The 20,377-nt window shown below is 46.6% G+C and overlaps 1 protein-coding gene across 2 annotated transcripts; it reads right to left on the reverse strand.

Annotated features, from left to right (window-relative positions):
* Window positions 1-1,065: 1,065 nt before the first annotated feature.
* Window positions 1,066-19,017, reverse strand: LOC115075916 (cytochrome c oxidase subunit 6B1). Of its 2 annotated transcripts, none has more exons than XM_029576864.1 (4): window positions 18,862-19,017; window positions 11,718-11,828; window positions 10,959-11,059; window positions 1,066-1,352 (listed from the first exon to the last, which is right to left on the reverse strand). In XM_029576864.1, exons 2-4 carry the CDS (start codon window positions 11,821-11,823, stop codon window positions 1,299-1,301), a joined length of 261 nt encoding a protein of 86 aa, XP_029432724.1. In that variant the 5' UTR covers window positions 11,824-11,828; window positions 18,862-19,017; the 3' UTR covers window positions 1,066-1,298. The 2 variants fall into 2 exon arrangements, with proteins under 2 accessions (XP_029432724.1, XP_029432725.1); XM_029576865.1 differs by having other exon boundaries at window positions 18,839-18,946.
* Between the last annotated feature and the right edge of the window lie 1,360 nt (window positions 19,018-20,377).

A 20,377-nucleotide genomic window follows, 5' to 3' on the forward strand; every position in this document is an offset into this window, starting at 1 on the left:
CCTTCTTCCCTTCTCCAGTACGTTTGCCAACCAAATCCCTGTATCTCCCTTCCCATCCCCAGCACTCTCCCTATCTCTGAAACTTCCTCACGCTTCTTTCACCCAGCAGCAACTGGTCACCTCGTCTCCTGCCTGAATTTTCCTCAATCGGTGCAGTCCAAGTGCAGCTAATAATGGTTGACTCCTGTCGTCCGCGTCAGCTATATTCCCTCCCCCCTCTTCTGTCTGGGGCACAGAAAGCAAGAGAACAAGGATGCTGTAGCTTCATGACAGCCCATGCTCATGTCAACAAAGATCTGCAATGCCTGGGTTTTGATGAGGATGAGAGCTGTGGAGCTCCTGGATGGCAGGCCAGTCTTGCTGTTTATTCCAAGTAGAATAAAAGGTCCTGTGGGCTGGTTTTGGCCCATGGGCTCGCCCACCCCTGGTCTCGTGCTCATCTTTTCAAGGAAGAATCTTCCCAATTCCATTGCCTCCTGCATATTATGCTGGCAGCCACACTCAGGCCTCCCAGCGCACCTCAAATCAAACCTGAAAAAGCAAACTTGGCTGGTTCTGCAACTTTATTTAACGGGCACCTAATGATCAAGACTCCCCTTTGCCATTTTGCCTTTAGTTCATCTGCCGGGCAGATGTTAGCATTAAACTTTTGACAGCTCCTCCTGTTACCTCTCTCCCACCATTCTGAGTAAGGAAGCTGGGGGGAGGTGCAGCTGTGCTGATCATCATCAGAATCTCAGAGACAGGCACAATTTTAATCTCATTTAGCAAGAAGAGCAAAGTGGCAGTTTTGGGAGATATTGATTAAGGAATGGTGTCACTTATCAGATAGAAGTTGATCCACAGTTATTTTCAATCACCTCAAGGCAGCATTTAGGGATGAGAAAAAAGTATTTTTCTAAACCTGAGGTAAATACATTTAACCAAACTTCCACAGGAGATTTATTTTTCCCCAAACATGGGTTAAATCTGATAAACTCTCTCACCTCTATTATGGTGGTTCACCCCCTCTCCCATGCATCAAATTTATCCCCCGCTGCCAGGAATGAGAGACTGAGAAAAAAAGCTGATTGACGCCAGACGTTTTACTTGTAAAATCTCAAGGGTCAGAGATAGCCCCCCCTCTGTACAACAGCCTCCGCATTAGATGGTTTTACATTGGGGCCATTCTGGCAGCACTACAGGAGGCAGAGAAAACATGAAACCATGAACATTCAACTTTTAAGGATCCTGAACGCTGTCCCGGAGTCAACTTGCAGGAAGCAGGCAGCGCACAACATGAGCAGAGCCCTGGCCGACTAGATCTTTCCCGGGAAAGTCCCCAGCTCTCGCTGTTCATCCCAACGTGCTACCTGTGGGACAAGGAGGAATAAGCAGAGAAAACAATCAGCAGAAAAGCACGCCCACGTAGGAGGAGCAGCACAGGGACATTACAGTAATAAAAGAGGCCAGGGGCAGGAGAGGCCATTGCTGGATATTATAAAACAATGCTTCCCAACCCTTGTCTTTTTGTCATGGCACATCATCACCTCCTCCTGGCACCACCACTTTCTTTTCCCTTCCCTCCCCTCCTGGAATCACCACTTCCCATCCTACCCCCCCGGCCACACCTTCAAGCTTTTCGTCTGCTGCTGCCTCTTGTGCTGGCTCTCTCTGAAGTTCAAACTGCACGGGGGTCCCTGCGGGCTTATAAAACTTGCCACCCCCTCACAGTCCTGACTTTCGGAGGAAGTTGGCAGCAAGTAACATGTGCTGCTCCCTGCTGACTGCAGAGACAATACAGGAGAAGAGAGGGACGGAGACTTGGCTACTGGCAGCTATGACCCATCTCCATGTTCTCTGGGCAGACAGCATGCCTGAGATTCCCTTGTGGCACACTACGATGGAAACTCCTTTTATAAAAGAAGATAACTCATTTCATGGTTTTTATACCGCTTTGCGTGCTGGTGCAGGAGATCCTACCGTGATGGGCACGATAACATTTTTCTTAGCTGAGAATTTTCTTTCCTTAAGTCCTGTTAGACCAGTCCATTACCTTTGGGATTTCTCTGTTCCTCAGCTGCCGGAAAACAGGTCACACTCCCCCTTGTGACTTCGTTCTTTTCTATAGAGGAGGGAGTGGTCAGAGGCCCTTGCCACTAGCATCCTGCAAGAGCAACTGGTGAAAAAAAAACCCCTCCAGTGTGCCCTTCTGGGTATCTTATAAAAACATTTTTGATTCCTCGAGTTCATCCCCACCTCAGAGGAGAGCAAAGAGGGAACATAGAGAGAAAACGAGAAGGAAGAGAGAGCCCTTAGCTATTTGTATGACTCTGACCTTGAGTCTGAGGAGCCTACTATGTTCCCTACTGGACTGGGCTGGCCTCTGGAGCTAGTGAGGCCATGCTGGGTGGCCCTAGACCTGCCTGGCTTACTTGTCAACCCAGCCTTTCCAATAGATGGGTCTGTATGACTGCAGCCGAATCCCCTAGGGCAGTCTTTACTCCGATTCCCAATGGGGATGATCCACTGATGCCACACGACTTTTCTTATTGTTGTCTTGACAGCGTAGAGGATCCTCAATCTGCCTTGAGACACCCTTATGTCCCTGCTCCTTCTTCTTGACCTTTGTATAGGGCCAAGCAGTCCTGCCCTTCCTTGGCCCTCCACCCACTTCCTAAGGGCAGGATTGGAAGTACTGCTTCCAAGTCCCATAACCTTTGCAAGGAAACGTCATTGCCCTGCTAAACATGAGGGAAACAAAACTCATTTTAAAGTTATGGCAAACATATTCAGGAAGCCTTGGTCCACTGAAATATGGCCCCCCCCTCCAAGAAACAAGCAGCTAGATGATCGCTGCCTGGCCTTATTAGTTGATGGGCCCACGATATATCACAGTGCAGAATGGCTACTACCGGTAGCTGCAGGCAGGTTAATCCCACGAAAGGACTGGAATATCTCTCTAAATGTGCAAGGCTGCCACCCCTTCCTCCTTGCCCTTATGATGCTTCACAGGCCCTGTATATGTTCACACATCCTCTATCCTCTGGATGCCTTTGTAGCTTGGTTTTGCCCAAGTCCTTCACCAGCTCCTCCATCTCCTTGATAAGTAAGAGTCCTCCCTTAAAGGAAAGCTTACACAGGCATGCCTTGGATACAGAGCCTGATGCCCAGCAGTCGTCTCTATGCTACCCCAAATGCTACAGACCTGGACGATAACCTCACCAGATTATACAATTTATCTGCCGACTACTTCCTGTCTTTCTGGAAATTTCTGAACCCAGCTTAGGGAGGGCCCCTGCTGAATTGCCATGGCCCCCGTGCAGAAGGCCTGCTTTAAGGCTGCCGCTATCTTCCTAGCCTGAGAATCTTTTAAGGTGGTTTTATGGGCCACAGCTACCATGAGCATATCCAATCCTTAAGACCCACAGAATCTTATTCTTCACATCTGCAGGGTGGGGGTACAATTTCCCCATCACCCTGCCACCTCTGAGTCCACTCTGAGGGGAGTCCCATTCTGTCAGTACCATCCGTTTTAAAGGTCTCATGAAAGGCAAAAGACCTGAAGGATGGGGCTTCGTCTTCGCACAGGTCGTCTGCCTTGGTGTTTGCTATATTCAAAGCTGCCTGGAAGATGGTGATAAGAGCCGTTCCAGCGCCCACAGTGTGGTTTTTTTGTAATCCACAGTACTATTGTTGTTGTTAAGGCCTACTAAGACCCCCTCTTCAGCGTGGCATGTTGCAATCCACCCTACTCCTCCTCCTCCTGCGCTCCCCACCCTTGGTTTACTCGCCACCTCCGGGGAAGCGCGCTTGTGTGGTGGCTATTAGGGGTGAGCATTCATTGGTCCATTCATTTTGGCTGGGTGCGCATATCTGACGAATGGAAGGTAGGCCCACAAAACTGATGGCATGCACGCGTGTAGGCAGCCACCTACATGCGTGCATGCCATCCAGTTTTGCACACCTACCTTCTCTGTGAGATTCGCGCACGTAACCAAAACGAACAGACCAATGAATGCACATCCCCAGTAGCTAGTGCCATTCCTTGATGTGAACAAAGAACCTGCCATACTGGGTCAGACCAAGGGTCCATCAAGCCCAGCATCCTGTTTCCAACAGAGGCCAATCCAGGCCACAAGAACCTGGCAAGTACCCAAACATTAGACAGATTACAAGTTACTATTGCTTATTAATTACCGTCATAGCAGTTTATGGATTTATCCTCTAGGAACTTATCCAGACCTTTTTTAAACCCAATTACACTAACTGCTGTAACCACATCCTCTGGCAATGAAATCCAGAGCTTAACTATGCGCTGAGTGAAAAATAATTCTCTTTGATTTGTGGCTGTCCTGTTGTGGCCTGCTAAAGCGCTCTCTCACCCAATAAGCCAATTTTTTTTTTTTGACTATATTTTATTCAGCCAAGCCCTGGAGCACAAAGAAAAGGCAGCAGCTCTGGGGGAGGGAGGCAGATAATGAACTAGAGAGGGGTAGGGAGAGACCTCAAGGCCCAATTTTGGAAAAGGCCAGGTCCCTCCTAGTGCATATCCTCAGTCCCTTGAAGCAAGGATCCAAGGCCCTAGGCACCTACAACCAAGGAAAACTGAGGCAGCTGTGCCAGGAAAATCAAACCTGAAAGGCTGCAGTCTCATGAGCTTGGTAAACTAACCAGGGGAGGGCCGTGCCCCAACTCTGGGAGTAAGCAATAAGTCCAGCTCCCTTTGTCTGCAGGAGACAGAGACTATTGGCAAGGGCCTCAGACTACTCCCCGTTTATGCAAAAGAGCAAAGTCATAAGCAGCAGCTGAGGAACAGGCAAATCAAGATTAATGAATTGGTCTAGCACAAGGAAAAGGAGGCAACAACTCTGCTGAAAGCCATCCCTGCTAATCAACCAGCAGGGCTCTGGGTACATCTCAAAAAGTGGCACCTCTCCAGCACAAGGACCCAGTGAAGGTCCTGCAAGCCATCAGTGCCCCATCTGGAGTAGGCGTTTGTTTTTTTTGACTACTTCTTGTATAAAGGACTGAAAAGGTGGATTATAAATGTGTTAATAAATAAAATCAACAGGTGGCAGAGGCCACAGAGGGAAAAACTAGATTGCTGTTCTCTGTTCGTACCATTAGATGGCAACAGCAATACTGGCTATGTGCTTACTGTTGCTCCCTTATTTTCGAGTTTCATTCTATAGCCCCTCCCTCCCCCCACAACGATGCTGATTGGACCTCCTTTGTGCTTGTGGGAATCTGACTGGATGAAAACGCTCCAATAGGCAGCGCGGTATCTCTGCCAGCACCATGGGAGCAAGAAACTGTTTTCCGCATTATGCACACAATTCTGCAGCAGGGAGGTAGCACATTCGTTTTACATTCCCTGCACGAACCCACATCAGTCCAGGCTCCTGGGGTTTGTCTTAATCTGGTTTGCCACCTGCATCTCTCCTCAGAATTTCTCTGTCTCCAGCAGATGGAGGTGGTGCAAAACCTATGACAAAGGGGACTAGGATATTTTGGAACATTTTGAGACTTTCTCCTGGTAGTAGGATAGGACGAGCAAGGGTTGGGGACCTTAAATTGCTCTTTCAGTCATGCTGGGGGCAAAAGCTGGCAGTCCAGTTCCCTCTTCTTCAGCAAGGATTGTGAGAAGCCTCTGCCACCCTTCTTTTGGAAAAGTAAACTTTATCTTTTTGCTAGTAAAGTTTAAAAAAAAAAAAAGTGATTCTTTTTCTGTCACGGCTCTCCAAGGCTGGCCGATGCTCCCGCTGCCTCTACAGTGGGGAAGGTACCTTGTGGGAGAGAGTGTGGCCGCATTGTTTAAGCAGCGTGGGCCTGGGAGATCGCTGGCTGCTTTAGAAGAAATAACCGAGCCTTTCCCACTAAGCGTGGGAGCGGTGGCCATTTTGAAAACTTTTGCGGTTGCAGAGGAGAGCGCGGCAGGGGGAGGGGGATCTCCCGCCAGCACTGTCGCCAGCTGGTTCTAGCCCCACTGAGGCCCGGGGGGGGGGGGGGGGGGGGCACTAGAGGAGCAGTCAGGGGGATTTTTATGGCCCTTCTCCCTTTTCTCCAGACTTTATCCTCTTCATGCATAAAGCATATCTGGTCAGCAAGCACACGAGGAGCTGCTTCCCCCAGGTGCAGGCCTTCTGAGGGCCCACCTAAAAAGGTGCCCAGGTGGTCAGAGGCTCCAGGTGCTAACAAGGATCCGTAAGGTCAGAGGTCCAGACGGGCAGAGTGCCACAGCTGACCTTTCCTCCGAGGAGTCCGACCAGGGGATGGTCCTCACGATGTCCCTCCGCCCAACAGTGGTCAAGATCAGGAGGAAGAAAGTGGGAAGATTCCAGCCAAAGGAGGGGGGTGATCCTAAGGTTGTTTGCCTGGTTCAAAGGGAGGAGCTGGCTCCTATGATACCGCATGTCCTGGCGGAGTTAAGAACAGCCGTGCCACAGGAGGAGCTGGACCAGGACATGGTGGATCTGGTCATGGCTGGTTTACGGGGCCTGGCCAGGGCTCTCCCTTTCCATAGGATGGTCAGGGAGTGGGACACTCCGGAGACCGGCCTTAAAGGGAGTAGGGCAATGGATAAGCTTCATTTCCGGATGGAGACTCTCAGGTTTGTCCTAGCAGCAGTGTGAAGCAAGGAGCTCTTGGCTTTCCCTGGATCTGACGGAAGCATATTTACACATTGGGATCCGCCGGGATCATCAGAAGTACTTCAGATTCATGATCCTCAGGAGGCATTTTCAGTTTTGCGCTCTTCCGTTCGATCTAGCCACTGCTCTGAGGACTTTCACCAAGGTAATGGTCGAGGCCGCCCTCAGAAAGGAGGGGGTGCTGGTTCATCCACTGGCTCATCAGAGCGAAATCGGAGGACCTTTGCAGACATCTGGTGAGAGTGCTCTTGCACTGCTTGAGATCCTTGGGCTGGGTTGTGAACCTGGCCCAGACCCACCTTTCTCCTTCACAGGTTCTGAGGTTTTTGGGCACACGCTTCGATACCCACGTGGGCAAGATCTTTCTCACAGAGGAGCAGATTGTCAAGCTGCAGGCGCAAGTTTGGAGCCTGTTGCAGGTCCCTCTGTTCCATGGCCTCGACTCTGGAGCGGGTCCCGTGGGCATTTGCTCAAATGCAACCTCTACTGGCGGTGTTGCTATCTGGATCCGATTTCAGATCAGTTTCATCTTCCGCTACCACTTACAGAGTTCGCCAGGTCCAGTCTTTTGTGGTGGCTTGGCCAGGACTATTTGTGCCGTGGGGTGGACCTCGAGGTGCCTCAATGGATGGTAGTGACTACTGATACCAGTCTCACCAGTTGGGGGGCTGTGTGTAAGTCCCGGGCTGTGCAGGGCCAATGGTCTGTGGAGAAAGCGACTTGGTTCATCAATTGCCTAGAGACGAGAGTGGTGCTGGAGAGGTTTCTTCCCTTTCTGTGAGTCCTGTCCGACAATGTGACGACGGTGGCCTAGATCAACCGCCAGGAAGGGATCACGAGTCGAGCGGTTGCTCTGGAAGCAGAGATGCTGATGTCCTGGGCAGAACAGCATCTGGCCTTGATAGCGGCGTCACACATAGCGGGGGGGTCCGACAACGTGCAAGCGGATTTTCTCAGCCAACAACAGAGCGGAAGGGGTTGATGCCCTAGTGCCCACCGGAATTAAGAGGCAAAGCCTATGAAATTTTCTCTGTCTCCATCTGCTGGAAAGGAGGCAAAACCCAGGAGTCTGGACTGACCTGCTAATTTTCGTTCCTGTAGCACCTCAGATAAGAACCAATCTTCCTGTGGCATGCTAATTATATAGCAGCAGCAAGTCAAAGACTTATTCTGGGCACACTGCCAGTACTGCTGCTGACATCTAGTGGCCAGAAGAGAAAATTACAGGGTTCCAGTGGTGTTGCTTCTGATTCATCCTGAGCAAAGAGATATGAACTCTACTTTTACTGCAGATTTAGAGTTTTTAATATTTATATATTCAAATCTATTTTTATGTATTGCATTCAATTTGTCTTTTTCCCTTTTTTTCTCCCCTCAGCAGACTCTGCCATCCCTTAAAAACAGAAATAGCTCACTGGGTGGGTCCACAGAAAGCAAAGAAGAGTTTGGGCCTAGTTGGGAACAGCGAGGCCCTGGGACTGCAGAAGGCAGCTCCTGCACAAAGTGAATACTGAAAGTAAATGCGGCTGAAGTTGTGGAAAATAAAGTTTTATGTACAGACTGCTTGTGCTATCGTCACAGATCCTCAGGCTGGAGGAGCACCTTCCTAGAGATGTATCCTCAGCCCCTACTGGTTTGCTTGGCAGCTGCCTTCCATCACACCCTGAGCCTACCATTGCTGTGCAATTGCCTGCAACGCTGCCTTTTAGTCATAGTCTCAGCAGCAGTTTTTTCAAAATGCTGAGAAACTGGTTTGCCAAACAAAGTCTGCTTAGTTTTGCACTCAGTTGGGAATTCTAATCTCTGCTAAGTGCATGTTCAGCTTGCTTTCGCTCTTAATAGATTTCTGACTGCAGCATCTGTTTATTCATTCAGAACAAGGAGTAACATCACTCTCCAACAAAGGGATGCATTTTCACTCTGGAATTTGTTGCCAGAGGATGTGGTTAGTGCAGTTAGTGTAGCTGTGTTTAAAAAAGGATTGGATAAGTTCTTGGAGGAGAAGTCCATTACCTGCTATTAGGTTCACTTAGAGAATAGCCACTGCCATTAGCAATGGTTACATGGGATCTTCTTAGTGTTTGGGTAATTGCCAGGTTCTTATGGCCTGGATTGGCCTCTGTTGGAAACAGGATGCTGGGCTTGATGGACCCTTGGTCTGACCCAGTATGGCATTTTCTTATGTTCTTAAAATACACTACTTTTAAGCTGAATTTAGGAAGCAACGTTTTCAGTTCAAAATTCGCCTACATTTAAATTGCTAAAATTTAGGGCTGCAATTCATTTGCCTGGATTTAGGCCCCTAAGTTAGGTAACTAAGCACCTTGGAGCTGCCCATTTCTTAGGCTCTGAAATTTCAACACTTGGCCCTAGTACATTTTTTTGAAGAGCCCAACTCCCTAAGATTATTTATTTATAGATTTTATATACCGTCGTTTATGTAAACCATTGTGATGGTATCCCCAATTAATGGAAACACAATAAGATAAAAATATAAAATAAAATTTGATCAAACAGTACAAAAATTAAACGTAGGATCAAATAATAAGTATGCAAGTAAAATAAAGTAGAAAAAACAAATCACAAAAATTCCATTAAAATTAGGAAATAAAAAGCAATAAAAAATGAATTGCTGGATCTTATATTAATCATGGTCTTGATAGGCTTTGCTAAATAGCCAGGTCTTTAGATCTGTTTTTTTTTTTTTTAATGTTTTCATGTTTGGGTGCAGCCTTAATTCCAGAGTTTGGGACTTGCGAGTGAAATGGCTCTCTCTCTGCCTTGACTTAAATGTGCTGAGTGCACTGAAGGGGTGGTTAGTAAGCCTTTATTTGCAGATCTAGATTTCTTTGTGGTGTATAAAGGCGAATGGCAGCATTCAGCCAGTCTATTTGTTACCCATAAATGATTTTTTATGTAAGATGCACATAGTTTTGAATTCTATACGATTCTTAATTGGGAGCCAGTGCAAAGATATCAGAGTTGGCGTTATAAGGTCGCATATTTTTTATTCCTGTCGGTATCCTAGCTGCTGCGTTTTGTAAAACGTGCAATGGGCGAATCGTGGAGAGAAGTACAGTAGTCTGTACTCAAAACTATTAACGATTGTCATACTATTCTGAAATCATATTGGGTCAATAGTGGTTTCAATCGTCTGAGGGTTAGACATTTGTTGTACCCTTCTCAATTTATTGGAAATGTGCTTTTTGAAGTTAAGTTCACCGTCAGATGATGATTCCTAACTCTCGGGTGTTGTTCGCTAGATTTATTTTGGTTGTCTTATCTTCTAGTGTAAGGACGGGCACGTTGGAGGATGGTGGTCTTCTGTCCAATAACATAACTTCCCCCGAGGGGACGTGGTGCATTAGGCACATGCTTGCATATGTGGTGGAAGGGCCCCGGAGTTAATTTTGGTCAGCAGAGATTATCGGGGAGAGCCTCGAGTGCTTTGGACAGATGGACAGGATCCAGTGTGTGTTAGACACAGGGAGTTGGTGTCCCAGCTGCTCTTGGCTGCCCAATTTACAAAATCGCTACCACACGGACATTTAACCCAGGCATAATTACTGGAGGGCACAAACTAGAGATATCGCTGGTACTGAAAGACGAGGCTAACTCCCGAAGGGTCAGAAGTCTAAATATGATGGTATTTGGGACCGTTAAGTGGAAATATTATACAGCCTGGCAAGACGGCTGAATACTGCATTTGGGTGTTGCTTCATGCCTTACGTCTTCCTATCCATACTTCATGGTTGCTGTGCACCTTTTTTGTCTGGAGACAAGATGTATTAGTTTGTGTGCATAGAAACATTGGTATGAGACTTGTTAAATAAAAAGTTCTGGGGAGAGGGGGTCTGCCATTTCCTGGCAGGGGGTGCAAACATCGCCTCCATGCGACGGCAGAATGTCCTGGAGAGCCATCCCCCCCTCCTCGCTCTTCAATCTCAGGGAGGCCCCCACCCCCAGGGTCAGCCCTGCCCGACAGCCACACCCTACTGGGTGACAAGGTGCCAGGTCTGAGAAGGAGACACAGCTTGTGGCGATTGCCCAAGGACTGCCACTGAGGTGGCCGTGCTGAGTTGTGGGGGGGGAGAGGGTTAATTTATGGGGAAAATCCCGTGTACTTGTGAATGAAGGGTCACGGTGCTGCCAGCCCAACAGAGCAGGAGACAAAAAAAAAATCTGACAGGCATGTATAAATCACGGCCCTGGAAAGGGGCAGGCGGGCACTGCTTTCTATTAAGATTACAACCCCGCCCAGTGCCTTATATTGATACAGTCTCTGATTAGAACCCAACCCCCAAGCCGTCTGGTTCTCTTACATACCCAAGATGTGGGACACAAGGATTTGTACACACGATGGTACCACTGGCACAGGCTAGTGTCCTGTCCTCTTGCACTCAGAGTTTGCTCACACCGGTAAAAATCTATGAAATAAGAAATACACCTCAGATAGGAAAGTCTCAGTACAACATATTTCCATATTGCCCAAAACTACCACAAGGAGAAACTGGCATCTAATTTCAGGCTCTTACACTGAGGTCCACTGAGCAATCAGCTTAAGTACTAAATACACCAGAATTTCTTCTCTACCTTGCATCATTTTTTGGCTAAACATACAACTTGGAGTCAAGATTTCGTTTGGTTTCCAATAAGGCCGATGTAAACTGCATGGAGCAATCCTGATTATAACCCCAACATTAATAACCATGCTTGGGACATATATGGTAGACAGTGGTGGACACGGGGTCGAGAAGTCGGATAAAAGACATGGGTGGAACAAGTACTGGTTTAAATGTGAGAATTTATATGCTTATTTACCCAAATGGTAGAAAACCAGTACAGAAGACAACTGGGCAAACTGGTCCTTATCTACCATCATTTGCTATGTAAGCAGGAGAATGGGACACCATTTCTCCCGGGTTACTGAACTGCGCACGTGGTTCCACTTGGCCGATACATACAGCCAGCACATCCACACCAGGAGCAGCTACGCGATGTGCGAGACTGCTGTATCCCACAGGGATCTGGTGTCCAGGAAAGGGACCCCAGGAATGCAGACGGTCATCGCCGCAGGTGCCTCACCCAGGTAATTCTGAAAGCAGTTCCGCGTCTGATTCTGATTCGGAAAGCGGGCATCAAAAGGGGCTGTTCGGTAGTTCTTAATCTTGGCCTTCATGCCCTCTGCCATGTTTTCTTTCAAAAGAAAATGGTAAAGAATGTATTTTATTTCACTATGGATATGATTGGATGAATAAGAAAGAATACAATTTTTTAAAAATGCAAAAATGTTACAGTTTCTGAAGCAATTTCAGCGCTTGCATTCTTTTGGATTTCCAACAAAACTGGATTTCTAAAAAAAAAAATAAAAAATTCTGACCAATTTCAAATGCTCCCATTGTGTATGACAAAATAGAATTTAGCACCCAAGAGAGCTGAACCTGACTTCATTACAAAGTGATAGCGCCTATACTGGTCATGGAGAAAGTGGATTTTGTCTCGGTTGTGATATCTTTTGCTAGAGCAATACAAAACCAATCCAGAAATGTTGCCTATGACAGCTGACTGATGGGTCTATGCAGTCTTCAAATTTCATGCACAAACACCACCTTTCAACCACCGGCAAGCCAGTCCAGTATAAAGATATGACAACCTGCAAAGAACCACCCCGACTTGAAAGTGAAGCAAAAAAAAATATGCCTTCAGGTTATTAGCCATAGGACCCCAGAGATGTGACTACCCAAGTTCCTATTTATTTCTTACCTGTGCCCTCTAAAGTTCAGGGTTGCTCCAAATTTACGTACATAAAATAATATGTTATGGTTACAAAACAAGAGGATTATTTTAAAAAATCACCACAAGTACAGCAGGGGGACTTGCTCCATGTCAAAGTGGACGAGCTGAGTTTGTCCTGGTTTTATCCCACTATGTAGTTCTGATTTTCTTGGGTAAATCAACAGGAACTACATCTCTGTGCATACAATGGAGTAAATCCCAAAACAGACTGCCTCAACCTGGCCTGTTTGACATCTAGAGCTATAGGACCAAACTACTCAAGAATCACAGAAAGGCAGGGCTAGAAAAGAACGCAAATGGGTAATTTGGGTCAGGGGTGGCCAACTCCGGTCCTCGAGAGCCAAACAGGCCTCGTATTCAGGATATCCACAATGAATGTGAATAAGATTTGCATGCACTGCCTTCATTGTATCCAAATATATTCCACGCACATTCGTTGTGCCATTCATGATCTAGAGTCCAAATCAGAAAAACAAAGGACTAGAGAAATCACGAAAGTAGGGGTTCTCAACCCAGTCCTCAGGATACCCCTAGCCACTCAGAATTTTAGGATATTCACAAGAATATGCATGAGACAGATCTGCATCTTATGGAGGGTGTCCAGACCCAGGAAATGACACATTACAGTTTACAAATGGAGAAATCACTTACCTGATAATTTCGTTTTCCTTAGTGTAGACAGATGGACTCAGGACCAATGGGTATTGTGCTCTCCTGATAGCAGATGGGAGGCAGAATCAGATTTCACTCTACATATACCCGTGCAGCAAGCTTGGCTCTTCAGTATTCTCCTTGAAAAGCCATTGTGGATATATGTTTGTTTAAATAACTTGATTAAACATGAACTGGTTCAACTGATTTCCAAACTGGAGACCGCCAGTGTACTCAACCAATTAACGCCGACACCAGACCAACTATGGGTCTCCTGAACAAGAGGTAGGCTGTGGCTTATCCGTATTTGCTTAATCTCGAGGTTTGTTATCTGAGGTTCTCGTTCTCCAGAGCAGCCGTGGGTGGGATGCTGAGTCCATCTGTTTACACTAAGAAAAATGAAATTATCAGGTAAGTAATTTCTCCATTTCCTAGCGTGTAGCCAGATGGACTCAGGACCAATGGGATGTACAAAAGCTACTCCCTGCCAGGGTGGGAGGCTGCCCATGGCCCACTTAGTACTGCCCTTGCAAGGCTGTATCCTCCTGGACCTGCACTTCCAAGCGGTAGAACATGGAAAAGGTGTGTATGGAGGACTGCGTCGCCACTCGACAGATGTTGGCAGTCAACAGCGGCTTGGTTTCCGCCCAGGATACTGCCTGGGCCCTCCTAGAATGAGCCTTAACTTGTAGAGGTGGGGGCTTCCCTGCCTCTGTGTAGGCTGCCTTGATTACTTCTTCAATCCAGCGGACTACGGTCGTCGGTGAGGCCGCTTCCCCTTGTTTCTTCCTGCTGTGAAGAACGAACAGGTGGTCCGTTTTGTGCACAGGTTCCGATCTTTCCTGGTATCGGACTAGGAGTCTGCGGATGTTTAGCTGGTGACAAAGGCGTGAGTCTTCGGAGTCCTTATATTCATCTGGAGGTGGTAACGAGATGGTTCAGTTCAAGTGAAACTGGGAAAACCCCTTTTGGTAAGGAGGAGGGGACAGTGCGCAGTTGAGGGTTCCAGGCATGAAGCTAAGGAACGGTTCCCAACAGGATAGTGCCTGTAGTTTGGAAATGCGATGAGCTGAACATATTGTCACCAAGAATGTCGTCTTTGTGACAGACCACGTCTTGGTCTGAAGGAAGCCCCGCTAGAAAGTCTAATACTAGATTGAGATTCCATAGAGGCACTGGCCACTTTAGAGGTGGTCGGAGTTGTTAAACCCCTTTCAGGGAGCAGGAGACATCTGGATAGGTTCCTGGCTTGATACCATCCACTTCGGCTCTGAAGCAGGCCAGCTTGGCAACTTGGATGAAGAGGGAGTTGAGAGACAACCCCTTCGTCATACCATTTATTTATTTAAATTCTTTTAATATACCGATGCTCAAGACCAAGTCTAGGGGGAAAAAAACAATTAACACAGAAAGCGAAAGTTACATTAAAACAAGGAATTTAAAACAAGGCCTTTTGAAGAAGAGGGATAGATTAAACAATTTCTAACTGGAGAGCAAAGCAAAAATAAGCAGAGAGCAATTGCTTAAATAGTAAAAACATATACGGTTAACAGAGGTGCAGATTTAACAAGTTATTTGAGTGAGCAGTTCTAGCATAATAGTTCCTTTGTGAGGCGGAAAGAGGACGCAACCGAGGGGTGGTGGTCCGTGCAGGTTACCGTAATTTTCTTCAGCAATATGCTTGGGCGAACAGCCAGGTTTTCAATTTTTTTCTGAAGGTGAGATGACATTGTTCCTGGCGTAGATCTGGGGGGAGAGAATTCCAGTGATACGGTCCAGCGGTTGATAGTGCTCATTTTTCAATGGAGTTGTGTATAGCGGATTTGCTAGGGGGCACCTGGAGGGAGCCTCTGTATGCAGATCTGGTTGGCCTTGATGAAGAGTGGAGTTCGAGGGGTATGGTGAGTTCCTACCGTCCTGTAGGAACTCCAGGATCATGGGAACTTTAGCCGTCCGCAGGAGAATCCCACGGTCCTCACACCAGGCCTCGAATACTCTCCAGATCCGTATGTAAGACAGGGATGTGGAGAACTTGCATGTTCGTAGCAGTGTCATTCACTGCCTTTGAGTAACCGTGCTTCTTTGGGCTAGTCCTTTCAAAGGCCAGACTGTGATAGCAGTGCCTGGAATTGATAATAGCAACCTAGCACTGCAAAGCGCAGAAAACACTGGTGCTTCAAACGGATGGGAATATGAAGGTAGGCTTCTGACAGATTGAGGGCGGTCAAACTCTCCCACCTGCAAGGCATTATCACAGAGCACAAGGTTTCCATGCAAAAATGAATAACCCACGACGGTGGCTGAAACTCTTGAGGTCCAGAATAGGATGAAAGGAACCTTCCTTCTTGGGCACAACAAAATAGATGGAATAGCGCCCTGTACTTTCCTGAGACGTAAGCACGGGAACCACAGCCCTCAGCCGGAGGAGTCATTGAAGCATAGACTCCAGTGCCTGCTTTTTCTGCAGGGAGTGGCAAGGAGACACCATGAACATGTCCCGAGGAAAGCTACGATATTCCAGTGCATAGCCTTCCCATATCAATTTCAGGACCCATAGGCCTGATGTGATCTCGACCCACCTTTGATAAAAGAGAGAGAGAGATGTCCCCCTATCTCTGCCACCCGAAGGTGCGTCGACAAACCTTCATTGGGAAGCTCGGGACGATCCACTAGCCGAGCCCGCTCCTCTCCTGGACTGTTGGGAACGAAAGGACTGAGACCTACCAAAAAGCAGAGTCCTCTGAAAGGCCGGGTTCCCGTAGGGATGAAAATGCTTGGAGCCTCTAAGATGCCCCCTCACAGAAACGGGGCGCTGCAATTGCTTCTTATCCTCTGGTAACCGGGTAACTGGAGATTCGCCCCACTTACTGGCCAGCTTTTCCAACTCGCTTCCAAACGAGAGCAAGCCTTTAGAGAGCATTTTAGTGAGATTAGTTTTGGAGGCTGCATCAGCTTCCCAATTCCGTAACCATAGCTGACTTCTTGCCGTCGCCACCACCGAAGCTAAGATATGGACCAAATCACAGCCCATGTCTGCCAAAAAGTCGGCCGCGGGTTCCATAACTGCTCTGGAATTCACCCCCACCCCCCCCCCCCCCCCCCCCCCCCCGAATCATCCTCCTCCTGAGAGAGAAGCAGGCAAGAACTTGCCACAAGAGCCCAACAGGAAGCAATTTGTAAGGTCATTGCCACTGCATCAAAGGCTAAAAAATAGTTTCAATCTGCCTATAAAGAACATCCTTCAAGGCCACTTCTCCCTCCACAGGGATAGTCGCCTGCTTAGAGACAGCACAGACAAGCGCATCCCCTCTGGGAAAAAGCAAATGCTCTCTCACCACTGGGTATAGGCCTTCCAATGCCTGAGCCCCTTTGAAACTTGCCTCCGGGGCATCCCATTCAAGATCAATCAATTCTTGAACGGCATCCATAACAGGAAAAAAGCAAGAGGCTTTATGCAAGAAAACCAAGATGGGATTCTTCTTCAGCTCAGACATAAGAATCTGACCCAGGCACTCCCAGCATCTTCAAGGTCTGGGAAATTAGGGCCGTAAAAAAGCTGTTCGATACGGCTCCAAACCAGGAGGAATTTCCCCATCTTCCAAGCTGTACACAAGTTTTCCTTGTACTATAATTTGTGCTTTTCTGTAAAAAAGTTCAATAGAAAAAATTATAAGAAAAAAACAAACACAAAAAAAAAGAAAAAAAAACAACAGAAAAACAACTTACCAGAGCTCAGCACTTATTGGCTGACTACAGAGACAGTCTCCGGCTGTGAGGGGGGAGAAGAGGACATGTGCTGTCACCACCGCGCTCAGCCTCCTGCACCCGCTCCGCTGCCTTTCGGCTGCACAAGCAGGACTCATTTCACAATTTAAAATTCTCCTTCCAAAATTCACAGCAATCCCCATAGGGAGATGCATGTCCACCAACTGCTGGAGACAGAGAATATTGGTAGGCCTGGGGTCAGCTTGCTCCGCCTCCATCTGCTGGCAGGGGAGCATAACCCACTGGTCCTGAGTCCATCTGTCTACATGCTAGGAAATTTAGATTTTCAGTTGATCAATAAAAATAACTTTAATCGGAATATTTAACATTCGTGCTTTTTCCCCACAAAGGTTTTTTTTGGGGGGCGTGTGCATGTAAGTGACTTACTACTCCAGGTAGCCCCAGTCTGGTTTTCAGGATATCCACAGTGAATGCCTTTCATGCATATTAATTGTGGATATTCTAAAAATAAGACTGGCTAGGACCTCGAGTAATTCATGTTTTTCACCTAATATTTGATATACAATGTTTCAAATATGGACTGTTCCTTAAAGGGGCAAATTAACACTAAATGTGCAAAACTAAAACATAAAATCTTAGATTGTAACTCTCTGGGATAAGGAAATACCTACAGTACCTAAATGTAATCTGCTTTGAAGTGCCTGAAAAGTGGAATATAAATAATGTAGCTACACTGATCTCCTTCAAGCTTGCAGGCACCCAGCATGTTGTTAAACTGAATCAGGGCTAGAACAGAGAAATGTTGCTTGCAGCTTAAATGAATTTTACATTTTATTCATGTGTCATATGAGATTGAGGGTTTTATGCACATTCTATTTAATTAAACCATGAATCACTTTTACATACTTAGTTAAGCAATATGCTTTATTTGACCATATAATTAGTATAGAAAATATTATAATGCACATTCTTACATTGCTTTTTCTTCTCTAAACTGCCTCTTCTTGTCAATCTTCTTTATAATAAAAGATGCAACATAACTTTGACTTTTAAGCCAAGTTTGATCTTTTTTTTGCCCAGTCATTTTATTGTGCATTTGCATTTATAAGAGAATAGTGACAGGGAACAGCCACTGCTATTAGTAGCATGGGATATATTTAATGTTTGGGTATTTGCCAGGTACTTGTAAACTGGATTGGACACTTTTGGAAACAGGTTGCTGGGCTTGATGGACCTTTGGTATAGTAACTTATGTTCGTATTAATTATTTCTGTTTTCATTTGGTAAGAGTGAAAAGAAATGGCCTTAAACTCGTAGCAAGGGAACTTGAGATAGTGCATTTTGGATTTATGAGGCACAGGACTGTATTCGGGATATATATATATATATATATATATATATATATATATATATATATATATACTGGAGAGGTGTACATACCTCAAAGGCATATTACATACAAGAAACCTTCTATAGCAGGGGTAGACAACTCAAGTCCTTCAATGGCAGAAATCAGTCAGGTTTTCAAGATGTCCAGAATGCACTTTATGCATATTTAGTGTTGAAAACCCAACCAGCGTGCAGCACTTAAGGTCCGCAGTTTCCTACTTATTCTATACTGAAAAAGCAATTCTAGAACAGGGGCATCCAACGCTTAGCCCTCTTAGGTCATAAACCAGTCTGGATTTTAGGATATTCCTATTGAACATACAGCCGACAGATGTTAAGATGCCCATCTCTTTCTTACACATTCATTAGGGTTATCCTTAAGAGTCCACCAGTTCGCAGCCTTCGAGGACTAGAGTTTAACACTGATCTGAGATTGAACAACAGCTCAGGGGTTAACGATCATTTCCTCACACGAAGGACGGTTAAGTGCAGCGCTTCCCCGCGGAAAGCCTGGGGGTACAGGGAGCATGAATGGGCCTAGCTCGGAGCTGCCGCACGGCGTCCAGCGCGCCCGGCTCTGTGATACCGCAAACCGGAAGGCCCTGAGCGCTTTCCCCGTTCCCGCTGAACAACCCACGTCTCACCGTCCAACGCCGGCCACACTCACCCAAGCTCCGCACCCAGGCGCTCAAAGTGACTTTGAGAAGGAGGAAAATGTTCGCCGGACCGCAAGACGCCGGAAGTACGTCACTGACAGCAACCCAAGAAGACTAACCATAGAGTGGCAGGACTTGTAGACCGCCCTCAGTTTCAACGAGTCCGGGTAGGCTAGAGAGTCCAATGCAACAGCAACCAGGGCGAAGCCACCGCCGCAATTCTATGGTCACTGTGGGCGGGGAATAGAGAACAAGTCACTACCGGTCTGGGCGTGGACGACGTCCTTCAGCAGTGCGGATATGGGAGGGGCTTCGCGGTGCTCTTTTCTAGGAAGATGTTGGAAGGGTGAAGAGGCGTGGGTGGCACCATTTCTAATTAGGGGACCTGCATTTCCGGACTACTTTACCTCAAAGAGCATTGGCTTACTTCCTGACAGCCGTTTTATTAGGTGGCTGTTGAAACGTGGTTGGATAATTATTAGCTTCACATTTTGGTTGATCAGCTAAGAATTATTATTATTATTGAGAACGTCGGTATATAAAAATCCGAAATAAATACATAAATAAATTATTTTTTAGTTGATATTCCAAAGGAAAGGAAGGCTTATGGTGCGTTTGTGTGGGTTCCTCCACCTCCCTACAGTACACACACTCAGCCAGGGCTACCTTAACCAGTAAAGGCTTCTACGCCCATTTTTAACATATGAAACATATGAACATATGAAATTGCCATGCTGGGTCAGACCAAGGGTCCATCAAGCCCAGCATCCTGTTTCCAACAGAGGCCAAACCAGGCCACAAGAACCTGGCAATTACCCAAACACCAAGAAGATCCCATGCTACTGATGCAAATTCCAGAGCTTTATTCTGCGATGAGTGAAAAAGAACTTTCTCCGATTAGTCTTAAATGTGCTACTTGCTAACTTCATGGAATGTCCCCTAGTCCTTCCATTATCCGAAAGAGTAAATAACCGATTCACATCTACTTGTTCAAGACCTCTCATGATTTTAAAGACCTCTATCATATCCCCCCTCAGCCATCTCTTCTCCCTTTCCTCATAGGGGAGCTGTTCCATCTCCTTTATCATTTTTGTTGCCCTTCTCTGTACCTTCTCCATCGCAACTATATCTTTTTTGAGATGCGGCAACCAGAACTGTACACAGTATTCAAGGTGCGGTCTCACCATGGAGCGATACAGAGGCATTATGACATTTTCCGTTTTATTAACCATTCCCTTACTAATAATTCCTAACATTCGGGCCGATACAGTAAAAAAATTTTTGTCGATGGTCTCTTTCCCATATTGACCAGCAACCTCTTTCGCTTTCCCCTCCGCTCTTCATCCCGTTAATTTGATGCTGTCAGTTGATTGCTGCAGCTTTTCTCCCCCGCTTAAAGGGATTTTCCTGGCCTGTGCAAGCCGATACAAGCACAGGGTCCAGCAAGCCTAGCACACTATTTCCAACAGTGGCCAATGCAAGTCACAAGTACCCAAATATTAAATAGATCCCATTCTACTAATGCCC

Source organism: Rhinatrema bivittatum, chromosome 14, assembly GCF_901001135.1.
Source record: "Rhinatrema bivittatum chromosome 14, aRhiBiv1.1, whole genome shotgun sequence".
NCBI lineage: Eukaryota > Metazoa > Chordata > Amphibia > Gymnophiona > Rhinatrematidae > Rhinatrema > Rhinatrema bivittatum.

Excerpts from the sequence above, each read along its gene's own strand:
- LOC115075916 (XM_029576864.1), bottom strand. The coding sequence starts at position 11,823 with ATGGCAGAGGGCATGAAGGCCAAGATTAAGAACTACCGAACAGCCCCT. Across the intron at positions 11,060-11,717 it reads CTGCTTTCAGAATTACCTGG|ATTTTTACCGGTGTGAGCAA; the intron begins GTGAGGCACCTG and ends CTTATTTCATAG. Across the intron at positions 1,353-10,958 it reads CCTTGTGTCCCACATCTTGG|GTAGCACGTTGGGATGAACA; the intron begins GTATGTAAGAGA and ends CTTGTCCCACAG.